The sequence below is a fragment of the Siphateles boraxobius genome, unplaced genomic scaffold, assembly GCF_051911475.1.
Source record: "Siphateles boraxobius isolate OS27281-9 unplaced genomic scaffold, OSU_SipBor_1 20, whole genome shotgun sequence".
Taxonomy (NCBI): Eukaryota; Metazoa; Chordata; class Actinopteri; order Cypriniformes; family Leuciscidae; genus Siphateles; species Siphateles boraxobius.
The window spans coordinates 6,600,333-6,622,297 of NW_027508811.1; the positions used below are offsets into that span (position 1 = coordinate 6,600,333).

General features: G+C 39.0%; 1 protein-coding gene across 19 annotated transcripts in view; it reads left to right on the forward strand.

Moving 5' to 3' along the window:
• The first annotated feature begins 389 nt into the window (after positions 1-389).
• syne2b (spectrin repeat containing, nuclear envelope 2b) overlaps positions 390-21,965 on the forward strand; it is a 121,633-nt gene continuing 100,057 nt past the window's right edge. For 8 of the 19 annotated variants that reach the window (XM_077236449.1, XM_077236454.1, XM_077236448.1 and 5 more), the window contains exons 1-26: positions 396-626; positions 2,888-3,025; positions 6,951-7,012; positions 7,941-8,036; positions 8,723-8,800; positions 9,138-9,230; positions 9,354-9,550; positions 9,635-9,834; positions 9,976-10,076; positions 10,648-10,731; positions 11,130-11,207; positions 11,743-11,856; positions 12,743-12,880; positions 13,049-13,213; positions 13,311-13,423; positions 13,562-13,730; positions 13,837-13,933; positions 14,166-14,365; positions 14,527-14,691; positions 14,928-15,065; positions 15,252-15,353; positions 15,574-15,750; positions 15,858-16,016; positions 16,254-18,908; positions 20,129-20,263; positions 21,300-21,452. In XM_077236449.1, coding sequence (XP_077092564.1) covers positions 2,938-3,025; positions 6,951-7,012; positions 7,941-8,036; positions 8,723-8,800; positions 9,138-9,230; positions 9,354-9,550; positions 9,635-9,834; positions 9,976-10,076; positions 10,648-10,731; positions 11,130-11,207; positions 11,743-11,856; positions 12,743-12,880; positions 13,049-13,213; positions 13,311-13,423; positions 13,562-13,730; positions 13,837-13,933; positions 14,166-14,365; positions 14,527-14,691; positions 14,928-15,065; positions 15,252-15,353; positions 15,574-15,750; positions 15,858-16,016; positions 16,254-18,908; positions 20,129-20,263; positions 21,300-21,452 — 5,757 coding nt within the window. In that variant the 5' untranslated portion in view covers positions 396-626; positions 2,888-2,937. Of the gene's footprint in view, positions 627-2,887; positions 3,026-4,217; positions 4,471-4,623; positions 4,705-6,950; positions 7,013-7,940; positions 8,037-8,722; positions 8,801-9,137; positions 9,231-9,353; positions 9,551-9,634; positions 9,835-9,975; positions 10,077-10,647; positions 10,732-11,129; positions 11,208-11,742; positions 11,857-12,742; positions 12,881-13,048; positions 13,214-13,310; positions 13,424-13,561; positions 13,731-13,836; positions 13,934-14,165; positions 14,366-14,526; positions 14,692-14,927; positions 15,066-15,251; positions 15,354-15,573; positions 15,751-15,857; positions 16,017-16,253; positions 18,909-20,128; positions 20,264-21,299; positions 21,453-21,965 lie in introns of those variants that run through there. The other 11 variants (XM_077236445.1, XM_077236444.1, XM_077236451.1 and 8 more) reach the window with 11 other exon arrangements.

Consider the following 21,965-nt stretch of genomic DNA (forward strand, 5'->3'; position numbering starts at 1 on the left):
TAGGAATTTTCTGGTTAACAAGAGCGTGACGTAGCTAGGCCTTTACAGTGTATATTTAGCAGCTGGTGAAAAATACGCGCTATGACAAACTTCGAGCCATGTAGTGTATTACATAGTTTCTCAATACTGAAACTGTAAAGCCCATTTAAAACCTATAGCACTTGTTGCATATGAAACTTGCTGTAACTTTACTAAGGCCACTAAGTAACTATGTTTTGACTTTGGCGTGGCTGAAGCATTAATTTGGTGGGTGACCTGCACAAATGCTCTCACAATTCGCTCCGTGGGATATTGCTCTACACTGAGGGTATGTGCTCCTGCTATGCTCCTCTGTGTCTGTTCGCTGCCCTGAGTGGTTGTTAAAATTAGAGACCCCCGTGGGCGCGTCCGGTTTCACTCTCACACACACACACACACACACACACTCCACCGCACGGCCGCTTCTCCCGGTGAGCTCAGCTGCGAACGGGAGGGAATCTATAACTTCACTCTTCGCTACACGAAGTAATATGAACTCCCTAACGATTTATATTTGTCGATATTGTAGCTAGTTGACGACGGAAAACATTCAACACTGGATGTGTAAGTGGACATTTGAAGACAGTTTTTCATACTTTGGCACACATGTGAGTAGAACCCGAGTTCAACAGACCCAAATTGACAGCTCTAAGGTCATTGAATAACGCATAACATAATTGTAATCACACCATATTTATTTTAATATAGCCCATTAACTAGACATGTTATTATTTGTTGTGTTCTTAATTTAAAACGTTTTGTTAAAAAATAGTCTAAATAGGCTACTGTAAAACAAATAATAATAATATAGGAGTAATGCACTTCTATAATATAACTATTAATAATAAGGCCTAGCTGTAACCTATAAGCTAGTTTTAGTTTAAAAGATTAATTTCGGTACTCAAATGACGAAATAAAGTCATGCAGTAGAATTGAATATGTGTTTGATAGTTGATATTGATGTGCTCTTTGTATTACCGACGTGACCGCGCGAGGTGCTATTTCGGTGCCCGTGGAGCGCGCGACGCCCCTCTCGCGCTCAAGGCATTCTGTGTGTCAGAGGTCACGCTGGTTATTCTGGACCGTGTGCGGAACGGAACGTTTCTATCATTGTCATATGTCATTTTTATATGCCATTGACTTGTTTTGGGTAGGCCTACAGCTGTGATGTGAAGATGCAAACCAGCTTGAAGGAAAGCTTAGTTAGCCTACGTAAAGTCACTTAGCCTACAGCTTCTATGGATGAGCACTGTTTTTTGTTGTTTTGGCAATGATTTCTCTCATAAGTTTAAAAAGTAGATAAAACATGTTTTAGAATGCCCTATTGGGCATTGGTTTAAAGGAGTAGTTTACACAAATCAGCTGTAGCAGTTCTATCACTATTTGGAAAAGAGCTTCATTTAGCTACAATTTAAACAAAATTATAGTGGGTATACAATGATAGATGTTTACATTCTGGGTGAATTATCCCTTTAAACAAAGACAGTTATCACAATGTTTTGTTCAAAGGCAGTGACGTATGTTTCCATAGAAGATTTGTCTCTGCTTTGTATATGTTATGGTCCTGGGGTAATGTTGTGTAGGCCTACGTGTGAAATGCTTCAGATGCTGTGGTGGTCAGTCCGTGTGGATGAAGTTTCCATGTAACTTCCATGTCATATTTAGTGTGATTTGACTGTGGTCCCAGCACACTACAATGTTTGATCTTTGGGAATGCGTCTGGTTCGTGTTAATGCATGCTGTGGTTTTTCATTCCACATCATTATGCCAGTATGTGCAGTCTCTCTCTCTCTCTCTCTCTCTCTCTCTCTCTCTCTCTCTCTCTCTCTCTCTCTCTCTCTCTCTCTCTCTGTGCTTGTTCCTGGGATTCCATCTCGGGATAGCACAGTCCTCTGTCCTACTCTAACAGTCACGTTGTGCTGCAAGGACATGCAATGACATTTTACCATGACTTTGTTTATTTAGGAAAGTTGTCTTTAAGACAACAGAAAAACAATTAATCTAAAACGTATAATAATTTAATAATTCCCTACGCATTCTGAAAAAGTGGCAGTTTTGGGTCCTTAGAAGGCACAACTGCTGACTTTTTTTTGTCTACCTGCAGGAATTTAAAGACATCATGAAAGGGAAGTTGTGATAATCTTTTCTTCATTATTGTGACACATCTGAGTGAAACGTTGTGGAATTGTTGGCTCCGCGCTCGCACCAATTAACATGTCATCAGAAGAGATGCAAGAGGAAGGGGAAAGTTATTTTGATTAAAGGTTATGAGTGCACTTGATGATGTGCTTAATTTATAATAAATACTGCAATATTCCATAAAAATAGGAATGGTCAATATTGATTTCATGGTGCCTTTAGCAGTATGCAGTACATTTCAGTAGGACTATGTTTAATTTCCTCATCATATATGTTATAATATAATGGATAAAATATTAAACTAAGGAACTCATTTCTGTTCTATGACCACTAATATGAAAAAACACCCAAAGTTTTTCCTTGTTTCCAATCAAAATTATCAAATTAAACATTATATAGTATATTGAGAATATTGCTTTAAATTAGTACACCATTTATTGATTTTTGTCTGGAAGAGACCAGCTCAGATAACCAGTATTATGGAATTGCCATTTTCATAATATTGTGTTGGTTATTTTTCAGGTAAATTATCAGCTTGAACAGACCATAGTTCTGTAAGTCATGTGTATATTTTATAGAAATGCTTACTTAAATTACAAAACAAACCCTTAATAAAAGTTACAGGCAAAAAAAAAGAAAAAATGCATAACAGAAATTTTAATACAACTCTGTGTCAAAGAAATGTTAAAATAAACTTGGATTGATATGACATCATCTGTCCCCTCGACAGATGCTGCAGTCCCTCAGGTGGTTCTCAGCTGAACCGTCTCCGTGGGAACCATGACATCACAGAGGACTTCCGGAGACCCGCCCGTTGAACGTGGCTCACTCCCACTAGACATCGATGATGTCCACATACTACTGCAAGGTTAGATGGAAGCTCTGATTGAGCATTAAACTAAAATAAAACCTTCTCTACCTAAAACCTACATCTATTGCAATGTAATTTTCATCGGACTTTGGAGGCTGATATGAATTTATTTGTTCATTTAACCAACTTTTGGTCTCCTCAAGAGCAGATTAAACTGATTTATTCGTGATACTGAACAGTGTGGGTTAAAATCGCTTAAGATTTCGCTGTCTCACACACACCCCCAAACTCGTTACGCTTTGAAAGGATGAAATGAATGACTTTATTAAGTTATAACTACATCATGGTCACGTGTTTTGCAGTTTATTTGGGAACAGGCAGTTCTGTTGCCCTGGGTCATGTAGAGATGCAAAAAAGTGGGTTTTTTCTAGCATGCAAAGTGTGGGTAATTAGATTGCTTTTTTCCCCACAGAAGTCTTCCCTCTCTCTGTTGTTGTTTCCAGAGTAAGGTGATAAAAAAAAAAGTGATTTCTAAATGAACAGAATTTAGGCAAAAATTAAGGGATGATTACTTCTGAAAAACCACAATTGCTCCTTGATCGATTGTAGAACTGAGGGGTCAGAAGACAGAAGGGAGCCCCATAAAGAAAAAAATAGATTGATTGATTGTTGATTTCACTTTAAAAAAAAGTGAGGAAACCCATTGCCTTAAAATTATTTTCGTAATTCGGAATTGAAAATAATTAAGTTATGCGAACTTGACAATTCCACATAACTTATTTTTATTTCAATTACATGAAGTTATTTACTTAATAATATTAAGGCAACCGGTTTCCTCACTTTTTTAAGTTAAGTCAAATCTCTTTTTACAGTTGTTTTATTGTGTTTCAGGCTACTTGATATGTTGTTTTAAAATCATTTAAAAAAATTATCATTATGACAAACTGCACAAAAATAAAAAGTTATTTTTTGCTAATATTTATCTCTGTCAGAGTTCTGAAATTAACAAAAAAAGTCAGTTGAAAATGGCTAAAAACTTGATGGCTGGTGAAATTGTGAAACATAATTTGTTTTATGTCCAAAGAATCAGTAAATAATGAATGTCCTAACATGTTGATCACTGTTGGAGCCCTGAGGATAAAGTAGAACTGCATTAGGAGAAGCGTTGATCAGCGCCTGTGTGGACATGCTATTGTATGTTTGTTTCTTTTTTTGACATAGATAAAAGGTGGAGCCTTTTTTAAAACCTGCAGTACTGGCACTTGATCTTAAATTACTTAGCTAAAGGTTACCGGGCAAGTTGTGCCGTGTGTTTCCGGTAGTTTTCATTTCTTCAGCTGACACATGCTTTCCAGATTTTCGATACAGGAGTTTTGTACTGATTTGCTGTACTGCAAGCTGAGGCTGGTTTATAAACCATTTACCAATGCACACTCCAACATGCAACAACTGATTATGATACAGTAAATTCTTGGATGGTAAATCTAATGAAGTCAGCATGGGTGAGTTTGTAGTAGCTCTGAAGCTGGACAACAGATACAGTAGTATGCAATAATCAAAATAACATTTAGTGCATTTTTAATTGTCATAATATTGTTCTATCATATGTATATCTGAACATCATGGTTCAATCACTGCTGATGTCTCCTTAAAAGACAACAAAAAGAAGTTGCCTCGTTTTGTCGGGGTTGAACACCCACCTGAAAGGTCTCATACGAAGGAACATGGATCACAAGGTGAGGTGCTTATAATAAAAAGTATTTGCACAATTTTACAGTGCAGTTTTACAGAAATTGGCAAAAGATTTGATTAACATATCAAACATAATTTTTAATTAATTATACATTTGTTAAATATTTATTGTATATAATGTAAAGGTTTTTTGGGTTAATTAAGGTGCTTTTTAGGCTTGGTAGTGCATTTGATTTTAGTTCACTATTATTATTATTATGAAAAGGTCAGTAATTTGTTTACGGTATCTGTACCGCCTAAATGAAGTGTCAGTCAAAGGCATGTTATGGGGCTTTTCTTTTTTATCGCTTTATCATAGTTTCCCCTCCCTCTGTTGTTATGCTCAAAGGGAGGTGTTGTATGTAACTATTTACGAACCTCCCAAAACACATTAGAACACACAAGATGTGACCTTTGTTCAATGGAAACATTCCAGTTTGTCATTGTGTTTCTGTAGAAGAGTGTTTGCTGAGAGAATTTTGTTGCTTTTAAATCTTTCTTTCTGAGGTGGATCAACACCTTGGTGAAAGGTTCAGTGAGTTTGTGTGTCCCTCTCTGCACTTGCCTCACTGTGTTTTAAGTATATTTTTATGTGAGCGTTTTAAAGGAAAGTTAGCTCATATTCAGCTCCTATTCATCTCTGCAAAACTAGAGAAACAATAAAAAAGTAACATCAACTAACTAATAACTCTGCTACAAATCCCAGGAACCATACCTGATCTCAATGTTGTTTTCTCTTTTGCTTAATAACAACACTAGCAACATGAGGTTTAGTTTTTTGATCGCTAAAGATGGATGTCATTAATTATATTTGACTGAAATTATGTTTAAACAAATTTTGTACAAATGTTTTTTGTATTACTAGAAGTAAACAAGTTCGCACTACGGTTACCTGGACTATCCCAGACAGAAACACAGTGTTGGCCCAGATTCGGCCCTCATCTGGTATATGTGGATTCCACACATACCAGATGTGGGCCGGACCAGGGCCTACACTATGTTGCTGTCTGGGATGCGTCTTTATGTTTTTTTTTTACTCTGTAAATACAGTATGCTTCATTTACTGGGTTATGCACGTTGCACACTTGCAGCAATACAATTTCACAGCAAGTTGTTTAGCAACAATACAACATACAGTATTATGTATTTCCTCAGTGCCTGACCAATCATTTTCCCAAGGTAAAAATTACCCTGGGTTAACTGTGTCAAGTGTAAAAGTGCATTAGTATTTGATAGCTGAACTCTAAATAAATCCACAGGAAACAGGGTGGGTGTCAGCTGATAACTTTAACAATCTCAAAGCTTTCCCTCATTCTGTGCTACTGATACAGGAGTGTGGAAACAGTGACTGTCAAACCCTGCCAGTCCTGTCAAAGAATTTATTGAAACACACACTCTCTCGTTCTCTCTTTGTGGGTCAGCCGGTCAACAGCGACATTATCCTGATAACTGACCTGAGAGTCTTATTCATAGTGAGTGTGGCCATGTTTAGCAGTTAATGAGGGAGAGCTCTTTTAGAATCACTGCTCAAAACAGAGTCAGGTTGGCGATCAGATTCGTCTTATGGGGTTCATAGAAATACCGGTTGTAGATTTTACGTGCTCGTTTGAGAAGAGAGTTGACAACTCTGAGAAAACAGTTTTGGTCAAAGTTGATCTGTGTAGACTTGGACGTATTGTGAGAGATTTGAAGGTTCTCGTTCAAGGAGAAGAATGGAACAAGTGGATTGTCAGAGAATGGAGGATAAAGATGTTCTTCACACAGCTGATGAGCTCATTGATTTTGTGGAACTTTATAACGGTAAACATAAATCACACTCTATTTGACGTGACTGCTTTTAGGTCTGAATTGCATTTCTCGGGAACCACATGGAAATTATTAAGACAAATAAAAGTTTGTATGAATGAAATGAAATTATTATTATTTTTTTAAATGTGTAAATATACATTTTCTTTCCTCTACAGATTAAAATGTTATTTACAATAAAAGTGTATGCATTGCTACACATTCAATTAACTGAAATTGTCAAACCTGACAAGTGTTATTATGCCTTACATAGATGTTATTGTTGAATACAAATGCACCTGTTCCTTGCTCATGCATTTATAAGATCTATTCTTAGACATTATTTGAATTGAAATGAACAGCACATAGAGATACAATCCTGCAGATCATATGTGTGTAATGTATTCGCTCACTATGTTTGTAGATGCTGGTTTTCATGCTTTTCTCCTGTCTGTTCTGCCCTCAGTGGAGCAGGAACAAATTCAGAAGAGAACCTTCACCAACTGGATCAATGCCCAGCTGTCTAAGGTGAGGGTCAAAGTTCATCAAAGTTAATCTTGACTTAGAAAATCTATATCAGTAATAGGCTCAATGTCGTGTTTATCTGAATCATAATGAACTTCACTTGCATTGCATTTGTATTAACTACGAATAACACATAGGACTTTTTCACTTCGGAAACTGCACCTAAACTACAGATAAATGACGGACATGGAAAGTGTTGTTTGGAGGTCATTCCTGCAGGTTCTCCAATAGCGGGGAGGGAATGAGGGGTGTGCTGGGGGTAAATATAATCTTCTCAAACATGGCCCAGAAAGACAGACAGCAACAGGAGTTGTGTCAGCGCACACATTCGTGAACACACATATTCACAGCCACTGCTACTTATAAAGTTAGCAAATGACACAATCAGTTTGACGTGGCTTGGCGTCCTACGGGCATGAACTGAACTGTGTATGTGTGTACACATAAAAGAGACATCAAGGTGTCATTTCAGAGCATTTCATATGCGCATTTCTGTCTCCCCTCAGTTTTATGTAAAAGGTTGTGTTCACATAAGCTTCTCTGATTTGTCCTCTAGACATAATTTGAATATCTGCCATGAGCATTAACTCCTGTTACCTAACAAAACTGATACAAATACAATATACTACACTAGGACACTATACAATATTCCAGCAATACAATTTTATTCAAAAAGTTTTGGGTAGATTTAAGGGGAAATTTGCTTTGTCATAAAAATTAAGCCACAATGCAAAAAAAAAACAAAAAAAAAAACTGTGTGTAAAATTGTTTGTTTTTGTTTTTTTAACCAAAATGTATTTTATATCTTAATTCTGGGCTTAGATATGCCCCTGAAATGTTTTCGTGTGATCTGCTTGTATTGTTTAGTTCTGAAGTTATAAACCCATGCATTCTGGTGTTTAATATGGGATATTTTATTCTGCTCTCTCAGAGGAGTCCTCCGGTTACTGTGCTGGATCTTTTCAATGAATTCAGAGATGGAAGCAGACTATTGGATCTGCTGGAGGTGATGAGTGGTCAGAGAATGGTACGTGTCTAGTTCAATAGTTGTTAAAGGAATAGTTCACTTACAAATGAAAATTCTGTCATCATTTACTCACCCTCAAGTTGTTTCAAACCTGTATGAATTTCTTTCTTCTGCTGAACACAAACGAAGATATTTTGAAGAATGTTGTTAACCAAACAGTTGATGGACCCCATTGACTTCCATAGTATTTTTTTTCCTACTATGGAAGTCAATGGGGTCCATCAACTGTTTGGTTACTGACATTCTTCAAAATATCTTAATTTGTGTTCAGCAGAAGAAAGCAATTTATACAGGTTTGAAACACCTTGAGGGTGAGTAAATGATGACAGAATACTCGTTTTTAAGTGAACTAATCCTTTAACTGATTTTTCAATAACCTATGCTGATATCTAGACAGCAAGATGGCCATCGCCCAATATATACAGATATATACCTATACATTTATAATATAATGCAATATAATTTGATATAAGATTTATGAGATTTATTTTGCACTATTACTCTCCAGATTTACTTAAAAATGTTTGAAAACAGAAATTGTGCACTATCCAGTTATTTTATTACAGGTTTGCTATTGGTGCAAACCGATAATCTCAAAATGGCCAAATATTGGCAGATATAAGAATCTATTACAAAAACTTAATGAGCAGGTATTTTCTAATAATCATAACCAACCTTCATTACAGAGCCGGGAGAAAGGAAGGGGGACATTTCAGCACAGATCAAACATTGAAAAAGCTCTAGCGTTCCTTATGAGGAAATCGGTAAGATGCCACACTAGTAAAAAAAAATTATTTCTATTTGGCAAACTTAATTTGTGTTGAAATTACATTTTAGTTTGTTTGGGCAGATTTTCTGTTCCCAGCATGCATGGGACTGAATGGTGAAAGTTCATATTAAGAAATTAAGCTGTATTTTATTTGTTTTTAAGTAGAGGGAGACTTGTTAGCACGTGGCTAATAAAAGATTATGGTCTGCTGCTTTGAAGAACAATCGCATTTTTCTCATTTGTCTCATTTTTCTTTGCCCTAGTTTTAGTTCACTTCTGTGTGAAGGTGAAATATTAGCATCTGTAACTTTATCAACATCTTTACCCTGCAGATCAAACTGGTCAACATCAACGTCTCGGACATCATGGACGGCAAGCCTTCCATCATTCTGGGTCTGGTCTGGACCATCATCATGCACTTTCATGTACGTTTGCTGTCTCAGTGTCACAAGAGAGTTGTGTTATATCAACCCCTAGATATAAACTGAGGAGAATGATTGTCAGTTTTGTCAGATGATTTTTCTTAAGGGGTCTTCTACGTTGTTTAGATTGAAGAGTTGGCAAGCACATTGTCCTTTAGTTCTCGTCAGTCGTCTCTGGAGTCGCTGGCGAGTTTGGACACTCGTTCCACCAGCAGCAGTGCCCGCAGCAGTCCAGTGCCACCCCGTGGTTCACCCCTGCACGCACGTTTCCGTGTATCTGCCAAGAAAGCCCTGCTGCTGTGGGTCAGAGAGCAGTGCCAGAGGTGAGGAGCAACATGCTGGAAGGGAGTCTTGGGAACAGGGAGATTCTGTACTATAAAACCATTCATCTTTTTCTGTCTTTTCAGGGCTGGTTGTACTCTGAATGTGAAGGATTTTAAGGTGAGCTGGAGGAGTGGCGTAGTGTTTTTGGCTATACTTCATGCTCTAAGGCCGAATATAGTGGACCTAACCAGAGCCCGAACAAGAACGAACAGACAGAACCTGGAGGAAGCCTTCCACATTGCTGAAAGAGAACTTCACATCCCCAGACTACTAGATCCAGCCGGTAAGTGTGCGTTTGGGCAGTGCAAATGTACTGTATGCTGTGCAGTTTTGTTTTGTGTGTGTAACAAACAGTAATACGTTTGTGCTTCTGTTTTCTATGTATATGAAATTATCATATAACAATGGTGTATTTGTATTTCAGATGTTGATGTTAGGGATCCTGATGAAAAGTCTATAATGACTTATGTTGCTCAGTTTCTACAGTACTCTAAAGATACTTCTGTTTCTGACGAAGAAATGCAGGTTAGACACACAGACGCACACTTACACTTTTTTGTACACGTCTGAAGATTTCTTATTTTTTTTCACTGTTTACAATTACTATACCCTACCTTTGACCTTTTACAGATGGCTTTTGCCATTTGAACCATTTTCACTAGTGAACACTGTCCTCACAAGTATGGAAATAAGAAATAGTTCAACAATAGTTCAATAGTTCAACCAAAAATGTATGTTCTCTCATCGTTTATTTATTCTCATGTTTCAACTATTCCTTGAATTTTTCCTTTAGTAGGATTAACTACAGCTGTATGATTAATCGAAATCACGATAGAGCTTTTATTTTAAATCACATTTTGAATCACAAACACAATTTAATCAATCGTAATCATAATTTTTTCGAAATTAGATTTATGTAATGCTATATTTGTGAGACTTTTTTTATTCAATCATAATTATATATCAAAACAATTGATAGTATTCCTCCAACATTTCACACTGTAAATCTAAATGCTCAAATGACTCTTTATGCTCTCTTATCTCTTTTTCCTCTTTTGTTTTTCTTTCTGTTTCCCCCCTCTCTATGGTGGTTTAGTATCTCACTCCTCCTCAGCGTCTCTCTCCTGTCAATCTGCCATCAGACTTTACTCCCTCTATATCTACTTCACCTCATAGAAAGGTACTTCTATCTCTCTGTCCCTCTCTGTTATTTTTAAGTGCTTGATTCATTCATTAACTGCTTTTTCTCTTTTAGTTTGGTAAAGGTGTGTTAGTTTTTGCTTTCAGTGTTAGGGATAATTTAGAAATGTCTATGAAAGGTTCATTTGAACTTGTCTGGCCTGTTTAACCGGTTTTGTGAGCGAATAGACTATACTGTTATTGTAAGTGGTTGACACATAACATGTTTATAGACTTCTTTTAAATCATCAAGATTTTGGGTTAAACAGTAAAATAATGTGTAAGTAAAAATGTATATCTTCCTGTAGGTCTAATGATTGAAATTGACTGATTTTGACTGAAGAGTTTGAATGCTATGGCACACTTTTAATTCTTTTACTTGATATGTTCTCTGATCAGGCTCACCTGTTAATGCCCTGTCCAATAAAATCAGGGCCTCCCCAATCACCTGATACAGCTAGAGCAGCTGGCCCTGGGGTAAAATATCACCCCCCCCCCCCCCCCCCGCCTTAAAAATACCCCATCTGATGCTCCGTAACCAGTGTTTATACCAGTGTGTTGCATGTATAAACATGCTGATGACTATACACTCAATTATGAAGATAATCCCAGAAATTACAGAGCTAATCCATTAAAACCAGAGAAAATCCCTGAAATTAAGGAGATAATTCAATTAATAAATCCCCTCTTGTGTTTGAAGATTCTAATACACTCAACTTTAGCTTTCATGGTACTTGGCAGGAGCATTTTAATCACAGACATGCTGCGAAAGTTGGTTTTTGTGTTAAGAACTTGCTTCCTATAGAGGACTACAATACTAAACTCTGACTGCTTTACTGTTTAGTGTGCAGTGCAAATGGTTTAGCTTGTGGACAGCTTTAATCTTTAATTTTACCTCAGACATTGATTGATGAAAATATTTTTGTTTTGTATATCTTTACTATAATGACACCAGAAAACTCCCTAATGGATAATAAAATCTAACAATTTTTTTTTGTTTCTGTCTGTCCAGACCTCAGCCAATCAGAAGGCTCAGGAGGTCACATGCTGGTTGAATCAGGCCTATCAGGAGCTGATAGAGGGATGGGACTCCACAGAGGGAGAGAGCTATGCTGAAAGATACCAAGTAAGACCTGAATATCAACGTTTACACAACACCGTTTTTAACTAAAAACTTTTAATAAAAAATGCTCCTTTTAGTTAGTTTTTATGCATTTTGGCCGTTCATTTACACAAAAACAGCGTTTTTGGGCCCTGAAAACACAAACTTTTGAAAATGGGTTTCATAGTGCAAGTTTTTGAAAACGATACCGTTATGTTTCTGTGTAAATTACAAAATGTGAGTTTGTGATAACTGTGACGTCATACGGATGTGTATTACGTGTTCAGTCTTTAGGCATGTAGTTTTTCTTTACAAAGTTACATGATTGCCAACTACAGGTATGGCAGCATCATTTTAGTTGTTTTCGCAGATTTGTGTGAACGGGGATCATTTTGACAACGTTGTCGTCTGTACGTGAAAAAGGCAAATGAAAAACATTTCTGTTTTTAGTACATCATTGTCGACTCTTGTAAACGTACCCTTATTTTAACTAAAACAATCCACTCTGTGGAATAATGCACTAAAATGATTAAATTCTTGAATTTGAGTGAAGAACATTCTTTTTTTATTTAGCAATGAATGCACAGTCATCATACCTCAAAACAAAATTTTATGATTTATTTGTTTGTATATTTGTTTGTATATTTACACATTTAACCGTTTTTGGTCCAAAATGTATTTATTTATATATATATACATATATATATATATATATATATATACATATTGTTTACTGTATTGTTTTCTAATACCTATTGTGTCATTGACTGTGTTGAGATACTAGGTTATAATATCCTGGTAATCCTGGTAAATAAACACATTTTAGATTTGCATTGGTTTTGTTGTACATGATTTGCTTCTGTTGTTGCATTCTGTTTGTTGCATTAATGTTTATTTACATTTGTTTCAGGTCTTCCACACCTTCATTGTGTCCTTCAACGAGCAGAGGCGGCCCGTAATGCCGTTACTAACAGCGATGAAGAGGACACCTCAGCTCAGTGTAGAGCAGAAAGCCCTCCGACGATCATGGGACACTCTCGCTGAGAAGGTCAGAGTTCACAGCATCACGAAAACTTTCTGTTGTGTTACTTTCTTGATATTTCATTAGACTCAATTGAAAAAACTGAAAAATAACAAATGAATATATATGTCTAAATGCGTTTCATCTAAATGAATGGAGCTAATTGATTTGCACTGATATATGTGTCTTTGGTAGCTGCGTGAGTATAAAACAGAGCTGGACCTGAGTCTCCCAGCTCCACTGGACATTGTGGGCCGCTGGTTGTTGCGAGTTGAGGAGGTTTTATCTGCCGAAGAGGGCGAGCCAATGGATCATGCTCGAGCCGCGGAGGAGGCCCGTGAGAAACTCGATCTACTAAAGGTTTGACTGTGACTTCCATATGTTAATTTTATTATGCCATAGAGCTGTTCAGTCATGAAAATGTAATTGATGTCATATTTCTGCCACATTTTTGCAGGTGTGTTTGGAGGAGATGTCACATCACATCAAGATGTTTAATATGTTTCAAAACACAAATGAGTTTGGAGAGACTCTGGTGCCGACAGACAAGATGGAAGAGATGAAGAGAAGGTGAGTTTGACTGCTTAATCAGACATGAATCCTACTTGGAATGAAACAGCATCACTTTTAATGGCAATATTTCTGTTATCGTTTCATGAACCGTAGTAAACTGTATTTAATTATTTTGTGTACGTGTCCATTTTCCAGGTTCACCAGTGTCCGTGTAACAGCTAAATATCATGGTATTAAGCTGGAGTACCATGAGCGCAGACACACAGTGTTAGACCTGCTAAATCAACTCAAAATTAAACTGCATTCCTGGAAAAGAGCCTACATTTCCCAGGAGGCTGTTCGTGTGCTAATGCAGGACTGGAATGTAAGTGAAAAATAACAGAATGCTAAAAGTGTATTTGCTGCTGGGCATTACTTTAAAAGATTGAAATCATTGAAGCTTTAAAATTTGATCACAATTAATGTTTTAGGAGACTGTGAACAAACAGGACTTGACCTCTCTGCTGGATGGAGCTCTCCACAGATTTAAACTAATCGCTAACAAATACACCAGCAAGGCTGCCTTGGGTAATACAAAGGAAGTGTGTGTGTGCGTGTGTGTGTGTGTGTGCATGTGTGTGTGCGCGCGTGTGTGCGCGCGTGTGTGTGCGCGTGTGTGTGCGTCGCGTGTGCGCGTGTGTGTGTGTGTGTGTGTGTGTGCATAGCAATTACAGTATAAATAAATATCACAATGAAATGGCATTGTTTGGAAAGTGTTGTTGTTAATCGATAATTATTGATAAGCTGATGTCTGCTTCAGCTGGAGACTCCACACAGGTAAATCGCCAGGTGGCTGATCTAGAAGCAGATGTGACAGCAACTCTGGAAGGTATACGGATGATGAAGGGAACTATGGGACGTGTGTTGGCAGCATGGGACTCTTACAGTGATATCTATACCTCAATGCGCGCATGGCTGGAGCAGGGTCCGCATAGTCAGCGACACGGGCAGGGAACAGAGGTACACACAAACTTTTAAACTTTTAATTTACTTTTTTTATTGTAGATTTATATGCTATAAATGTTTTTGTACTCGGCAGAAAAACCTTAAGTATTTTAATTTCTGTTTATTGAAATATAAACATGCCTTTCCATCGATTTTTTGTTTTGTTTTTCTTTTAGGTGACATTATCAGTGATGTCAGAGTGGAGTTCTCGGCAAGCTCACCTGAACGAGGTGGCCAACTACCTGACTGAGGTCACAGACCCGCAGACTAGCCGCGCTATTTCAGACGAACTCTGCAAGATAAATCTGCTCTGGGCTGACTTTGCCAAAACAGCCCAGTTTGTGAGTCACCCATCATGTTCAAACTTGAATAGTCTATGTACAAACATATTCAAAAGTAAAGTATTTAAAAATGTGTATCTTGACTTGGGAGAATGAGTTGTTTTGTTCGATTGTGTTGGACTGAGAATCTACTAATTGGTCTGCTTCTACAAATATAAAATTGGTTAACACAGATTGGATGGTAAAGCTATGCATGCAATTTTTAGTAGTATTTTGAAGCAAATTGTATATTTTAGTCTTTGGCTGAGGAGCCCAGTGCTGGCCCATCTAGTCCTCAGACAGTTCAGGCCCTGATGAGGGAGGCTACTCAGTTACTGAAAGAACCTGTGGATGTGGTTTCTGGATCGCTACGTACTTATACAAAGAGACTACAGGTACTCAGTGTGTGAGCAAACTCTTATGCATGCTCTCACGCTTAAATAAAAGCATACAAATATATACTTCATAATGCCCTGCCATTTTTATAGTAGCTATTTGTGATTATGTTGCTTTATCTTTTTGTTTTCTAAATTTAAGACTAGACTAAGTAGAATTTAGCTTCAAATTGTTATTTCTCCCAGCTTATGATGAAGAAAATAAAAGATTTGGATCTAGAAGCCCTCTCCCCATCTCTAGACTGCTCTCCAGAAACCCTGAGCAAACTTCAGCAGGCCATTCCTGAGGTAAGCAAATACATTGCTTTGGGTGTCCCCTTCAGTTTCATGTGAATTGTGTTAATTCGCCTTTGTGTATACTATCAAATTATACATGACCCGAGAATATTAGCAGATCATCCTGTTTTTAAAATGTGTTAATCTAACACTAATTATGATCTTTTCTGATGCTTGTACTAATTTCTGTTTGTATTTGTTTATATATCTATATCTTTCCCTGTACAAATAGGTATTGCAGACACTCTGTGAGGCTGAACAGGTGTGCGATGAGCTGCGTGTGAGTGTGAGTGGGTTGGACGGGCGTCTAGCTGAACTGTTACACTGGGAGATGGAAGCCAGAGAGGTGTATCAGCTCCTGAAGGAGGAAACACACAGGCAGAAGAGAGGACAAGACTCTAGAGCCCGGGTGAGTATATACAAGTATATACCACAAAATATTAATTAATTCTCCCTTTCTTCTCGCTACATCTATTTACTTGGCTGAATTTAAATAAATTCTCTCTTTTCCTGTAGCTGTTAATTTCGAGAGGGCTACAGTTAGAGGGTCAAGTCGTTATGGAAGAGCAGGATCTTCAGGTGATGGTCATGACTGGTCAGAAAACTTCACCACTGCAGTATCTCATTGCATCCACCATGCAGGACAGGGTCCGCTCTGTTGTTGAAAAGTCACAGGTCTGTCTATCGCTTTTAGATTAACAACACTTTAAAAAGCTAGCAGCTCGATTGCACCTATACAATATTAATTTGAAAGATAAAATACAGCATTGAAACAGTTTTTTTCAGTAATTATCAATTATGGCATAAATAATGTTTTCTGTTAATTTTATATAATGCCAAGGAATGAGTAACCATATTTTAGAATTGTATGCAAATGCATTATGATTTTAAAATTTTGCTAAACCTCAACAGGAAGCCGTAGGCATGCTTAGCTCTTTGGGGGCTTGCAGAGACAGAAGCCCTGCTAAAGACCAGCCCCCTACCAAGATTTTTGTCCAATATCAGGAGGCAGAGGAAGAGTCCAAAACCCAGAAGCTTTCCTTCCAGCCTATCTCTCCTTCAGGAGCCCCTAGCCAAACAGAACCCCAGCCTGCAGTCAGAGCCAAAGTCCCAGTACCTTCTCAGAAACCATCAGGGGTACCTTCTCAAGCTGTAGTTCTCAAGAGCCAGCCGTGTAGTCCGCCTGTGCCTATGATTGTTGTACAAGAGTATGAAGAAGAGAACAGGAGTCTACAACCACAAATTCACCCCTGTGAGCAAGTGAAAGACTCTCAGTCTATTGAGCAAGTGAAAGACTCTCAGTCCATTGAAGTGAAGGCACAGAAAGTTGTCCAAGCTCAAGCAAAAATCAAAGAGCATCAAGTAGAAAGCCAGACATCTTTACCACAGCCTGAGACACAAAAACAGAATGAAAACCAGTGGAAGATGCAAGCTCCAATTGCTATCCAACCCTCACAGAAACTACAAAAAGCAGCATCACAAGTTCATAATGAACAACAATTAGCAAGACAGCCACACGTGGACATCCAAAAACAAGAAAAAACTCAACTTACAAAACTGCAGAAGGTTCAAGCAGAAACGGCAAATCAGTCACAGCCTCAGGGCCCATTAGAAACACAATCACAGAGAGATATTACAAGCCAACATCAAGCTCGAAGGCAGCAGAGGAAAGCAAAAAAATCCCCGGCAAATCTGCAGAACAGACCTTGGCTTCAACAGAGGAGTCAACTGGAAAATGTTACCCAAAAACCAACTCAACTGGTGCCACAATCTCAGTCAGAGCCAGAGGACAAATGTCAAATAAGTCCTCAAGCACCACCACAACATATAGTGGCTGTTGGCTCACCTGAAGCTTGGGGACCTGTTCATGGCACGGTGACAACACAGTCTAAAAGCATTGTTGAGATTGGTGAGAAACGCATGAAGCAAGCTCAACCTGTTGCACAAGAGGAACCCAATATAGTGACACAAAAACTACCTCAAACTGTGCCAGCAGTTGCAGCACAACCAGTGATTCAAAAACAACCACAACAGTGTGTGTCTTCTCCGATTAGTCAACAAGTATTAACCCAACATCCACCTCAACCCTCTTTATCAACTCAAACACAAGGAACTACACAATACTCACCGGCAACTCCACCTATTCAGCAACAAAAGCAACCTCAAACACCGATATTGACACCACAGCAACCTCAAGTGATGATCATGAAACAGGCACAACCTCAATCCATGACTCCCATGCAACCACAATGGCAGCCACAACAGACTATTCCACAATCTCATCCTGCACTGCCGCAACCACAAAGATTTCCAGTGACCCAAGCAATGCCCCAATGCATTTCCAGACCAGGGCAGCAGTTCCCAACATATCCCATTCAACCACAAGTAATTATGCAGAGGCAACAGTCACCACATGGTGTAGTGCAGACCCAGCAACCCACACTGCACAATCCGACTCTGATTTCTCCTCAGCCCAAAGGTGCATCCCCCATACAACCCAGAATAATCTCTATGCCTCAACCCCAGATGCCTGTTCAATCAGAAACCCAAACTCAGGTCAAAGCACAGGGAAGTGCACCACTTATGATTCAACCACCCGGGCAACCCCAGTGGTATCAACCAGGAGATGTCTCCCAAACTTACCCCAAAGTCCAAGGACCAATTTCTGTTGCTGCCCAAATGCAGCCTCTGGCCCATTTCCAAACTCATCCCCAACCTCAAAGTGTCACTCCATCTCAACCTAAGCAGTGGTCAACAATAAGACCAGGCATAGCGGCCCAGACCTACCCCACTGTTGAATTTCCAGGTCAGAAAGTCCAAACTCAACCTCAAATGGCAGTTTACCCTAAAACTCAGCTGCAACCGCAACCACAGCCTCAGCAGTGGCCTCCTGCTAGACCAGAATCACCTTGGGGTCAATCACAGATAAGACCCCAAGGCCCAGCACAGCATATGGTTCCCTCTCAGCAATGGAGACCTGTCAGTCCAGAGAGAGTCGGTCCAGTATACCTAAAGGCTGAATATCAAGGGCATGGACCATATCCTCAGCCCCAATATCAAGCCCTTCCAAGGCCACAAAGCCCTCAACGGCAGTGGGGTCCAGTCCGCCCAGAACATCAGTTTCAAGTCTCTTCCCAGACTATGTCGCATGGTGTTCTCCAGCCAGTATCTCCATGGAATCAGCCACCTGCTCAAGCTCCCATAAGATCTCAGAGTCCACAGCAGCCTCAGCAAAGTCAGCAAAAGTGGGGTTCATCCAGGATAGAGGCCACATCTGAAACTCTCATACAAAGTCAAGCTGCTCAGACTGAGCTTCAGTCCCAAGATCTGACAAAACCTCAGTTACCAGTAGAGGAACCGCCCCAACAGCAGTCAGCTCCTCGGATTAAGCAGCCAGCACTTGCCCAGGCTCCCCCTAAAGCCTATACTGAGGCTTATATAAAGGCACAGGCCCTGGTTAGGAATAGATTTGAGGAAGCCAAGCACTGTCTTCAAGAGCACATTCTCGAAGCTATCAATGTATTCAAGGATAAGCGAATGACAGACGAACAGGCATCAGTTATGGAGGTTTGTCCATTTTAGACATGACTTGGTTTGCTTGTTTTCCTCAAGTGTTTTCAAGAGCCAAAAAGCCACATTTCATGAGAATGTACTGTTGTGTTTGGGTCTTTTATAAGAGAATAATAAGTATTAGTTTCTTAAAGGGTCATTCCACCGGTGGAGACATGAATATGTATTGAAAGTGGGTCATATATGTAGTAGAATAGTATCATAAATTTCTAATTTGGGACCTTCTTGACCGATAAAAGGCAGAAAATGACTTTTTAGTGCTTGTGGATTGTAGACAACAATCCCCATAGTGCATTGCAATGCTCAGCTCCGCAGACCACTCCCACTACAGTAGCTAGTTTAACTGCAAGATATTTGTGCAATGAACCTGCCACGTTATCTTGTTAACAAAATGAAAATAAACTTACATTACAGAAAGACGACCATTTGACCCTGTAGGCTTTGGCTGACGTTGCCAGTTGAACTTACGTATTCTAAAGTAGGTCTCCAGGACGCCGCTATCCATATGGGGTGCGAAACTCGGGTGAACAAAAACACACACGTTCGTGTCATCCTCCGATTTCGTAGCACCGCTGGAATTCTGGGCAGCAGACAGACTCTTGTTCTGTGTCCATTGGCGCACAGTGAGAGCGAGGCACCACCAATCTGCCCCAGCTCGAGCCATTGCGGGCTCCTCGTCCGCGGCAGGCAGATCGTCTGCATCGGCTGTGGTGGCAGCAGCTTCAGCCGCCTCCGGTTCCTCCATAGCCCTCAGCTGCTCGTCGCTATACTGTGGCTCATAAAGGTGGCCACGAACATCCGTTTCTAACGTTACCATAACTTCGTCAAAATCCAGATCCTCCATAATGCATCCGCCTGTGTATTCAGTACCTTCGTCCATATTTCAAAAAGTTTCTTCCGGTGAAATCAAACGCACTGGCACTGATCTGATAGGTCTGTTAGCGCATTAGGTCCAACCCCCTATGGGGGGGTTTGAAAGGGTGGGAACTAGTGCTTGTAGTCTTCACAGAAATCCCCCCCTTTTACACTTCCTCCTACAATAACGTAAAATGACGATTTTTGCGTCGTTGTAGGAGGAAGTGAAAAAGGTAAATAGAGGATTTCTCTCGTCTCAGGGGAAAATGAAAGAGTGTTGCACGACCATTCAATATTATGACTGGATTTCTAACAATGGAAATCTTACCCTTTAAGTGTCTGTGTTGTTTTTTTGTTTTCAGGAGACGCTCCGGACTCTGGACCCTGAACTCCTTGAAGAGTTCTTGAGGGCTACGGAAGGGATGGAAGCTTTCTGCACCCCATCTGAACTTAGAGACATGGAGTTTTTCACACAATCTGTTAGAACACAGTGGAAGGTAATAGCTAATAGCTAGGTAAATAGCTTCATATGCATAGTAATATTAGTGCTTGTGTGTCTATATCTGCAGTGTGACTGTATTCCAATGTTATTAACCATCTTTTTTTATTTAACTGAAATGCTCGACAGTATATTGAACTGTATGTGAAGTTAACATTAACTTAAACATTAAAGGGATAGTTCACCCAAAAATGGAAATTCTGTCAGTATTTACTCACCCTCATGTTGTTCCAAACCCGGAAGACCATCGTTCATCTTCGGAACACAAATTAAGATATTTTTGATGAAATCTGAGAGCTGGATCACTCCTCCATACTAGTACATAGGCTTCCTCAGGGATTGAAACTTGCCGGCCTCGAAAAGTTATTAAAGACATCGTTAAAATAGTCCAAGTGACTACAGTGGCTCAATCTTAAGTTTATCAAGCGACGAGAATACTTTTTGTGCGCAAAAACAAACACAAATAACGACTTTATTTCAACCATTCATGTCCTTCTCTATGGGCCTCTAGTCAGTTAACGTAGTGTGATTGCGTAGTGCTACGTCACACATAGGCTCACTATTGGCCGACGCTGGTCATGTGGGTGATGTGTGTGACGTACAACAACAGAAGCTTACGCTGTTAAACTAGTAACCTGACTCGAGGCCCAGAGAGAAGGAAATGAATAGTTGAAATAAAGTCGTTATTTTTGTTTTTTTTGCGCACAAAAAGTGTTCTCGTCGTTTGATAAACTTAAGATTGAGCCACTGTAGTCACTTGGACTATTTTAACGATGTCTTTAATAACTTTTCGAGGCCGGCAAGTTCAATCCCTGAAGAAGCCTATGGAGGAGTATGGAGGAATGATCCAGCTCTCAGATTTAATCAAAAATATCTTAATTCGTGTTCCGAAGATGAACGAAGGTCTTACGGGGTTGGAACAACATGAGGGTGAGTAAATACTGACAGAATTTTCATTTTTGGGTGAACTATCCCTTTAAGAGATTGTGTTCTTTTGTGTGTTGTGTGTTCTTTTATTTAATTAATATTTTTAGGCTGTTCGAGTGCAAATATCAGAATGTTTGAGGCAACTCAGATTTGAGTTAACCCGCCTGCATTTTTACCGCATGGTTGAGATATGTGAGATGCACTTTAAGAGGGAAAAACTCAGCCTTAGGCCTGAATCCATATCGGAATCAAAGGGAGAGGTAAAGTTACTTACCACCCTGACCACAGAGCATGAGCATCATATGATCGAATGGGAAATTTCTCTCTTTCTTGACATTTTATTTCCTCCTTTCATTTTTTAAAATTAAATTTATGATTTGGGTTCCATTAATCCCTAAATTTCTTGTTCTTGTCTTTCCTCTTAACCACATTACTACTCACTCATTTGGCATGACATCATTTTTATTACCAGTGTTTGCATGTTGAAAGGCTGCAAAATACAATAAAATACTGCCAAGTTAAAACAATAAAGGAGCTTACAATAAAGTAGCAGCATTAAAGTGCCCCTATTATGCTATTTTAAAGGTTCCTAATCCTAATTCTGTTTTAAAGGTCTCCTACAACCGGTTTACATGCATCAAATGTCAAAAAACTCTTTAATTTTCTCATATTGCATTATATCACTACATTTTTCAATCATGCTAAAATGACTCTTCCGATGATTCAGTCTCTCTAAATACCTCCTTTCTGCGAGCTACTCTGCTCTAATTGGC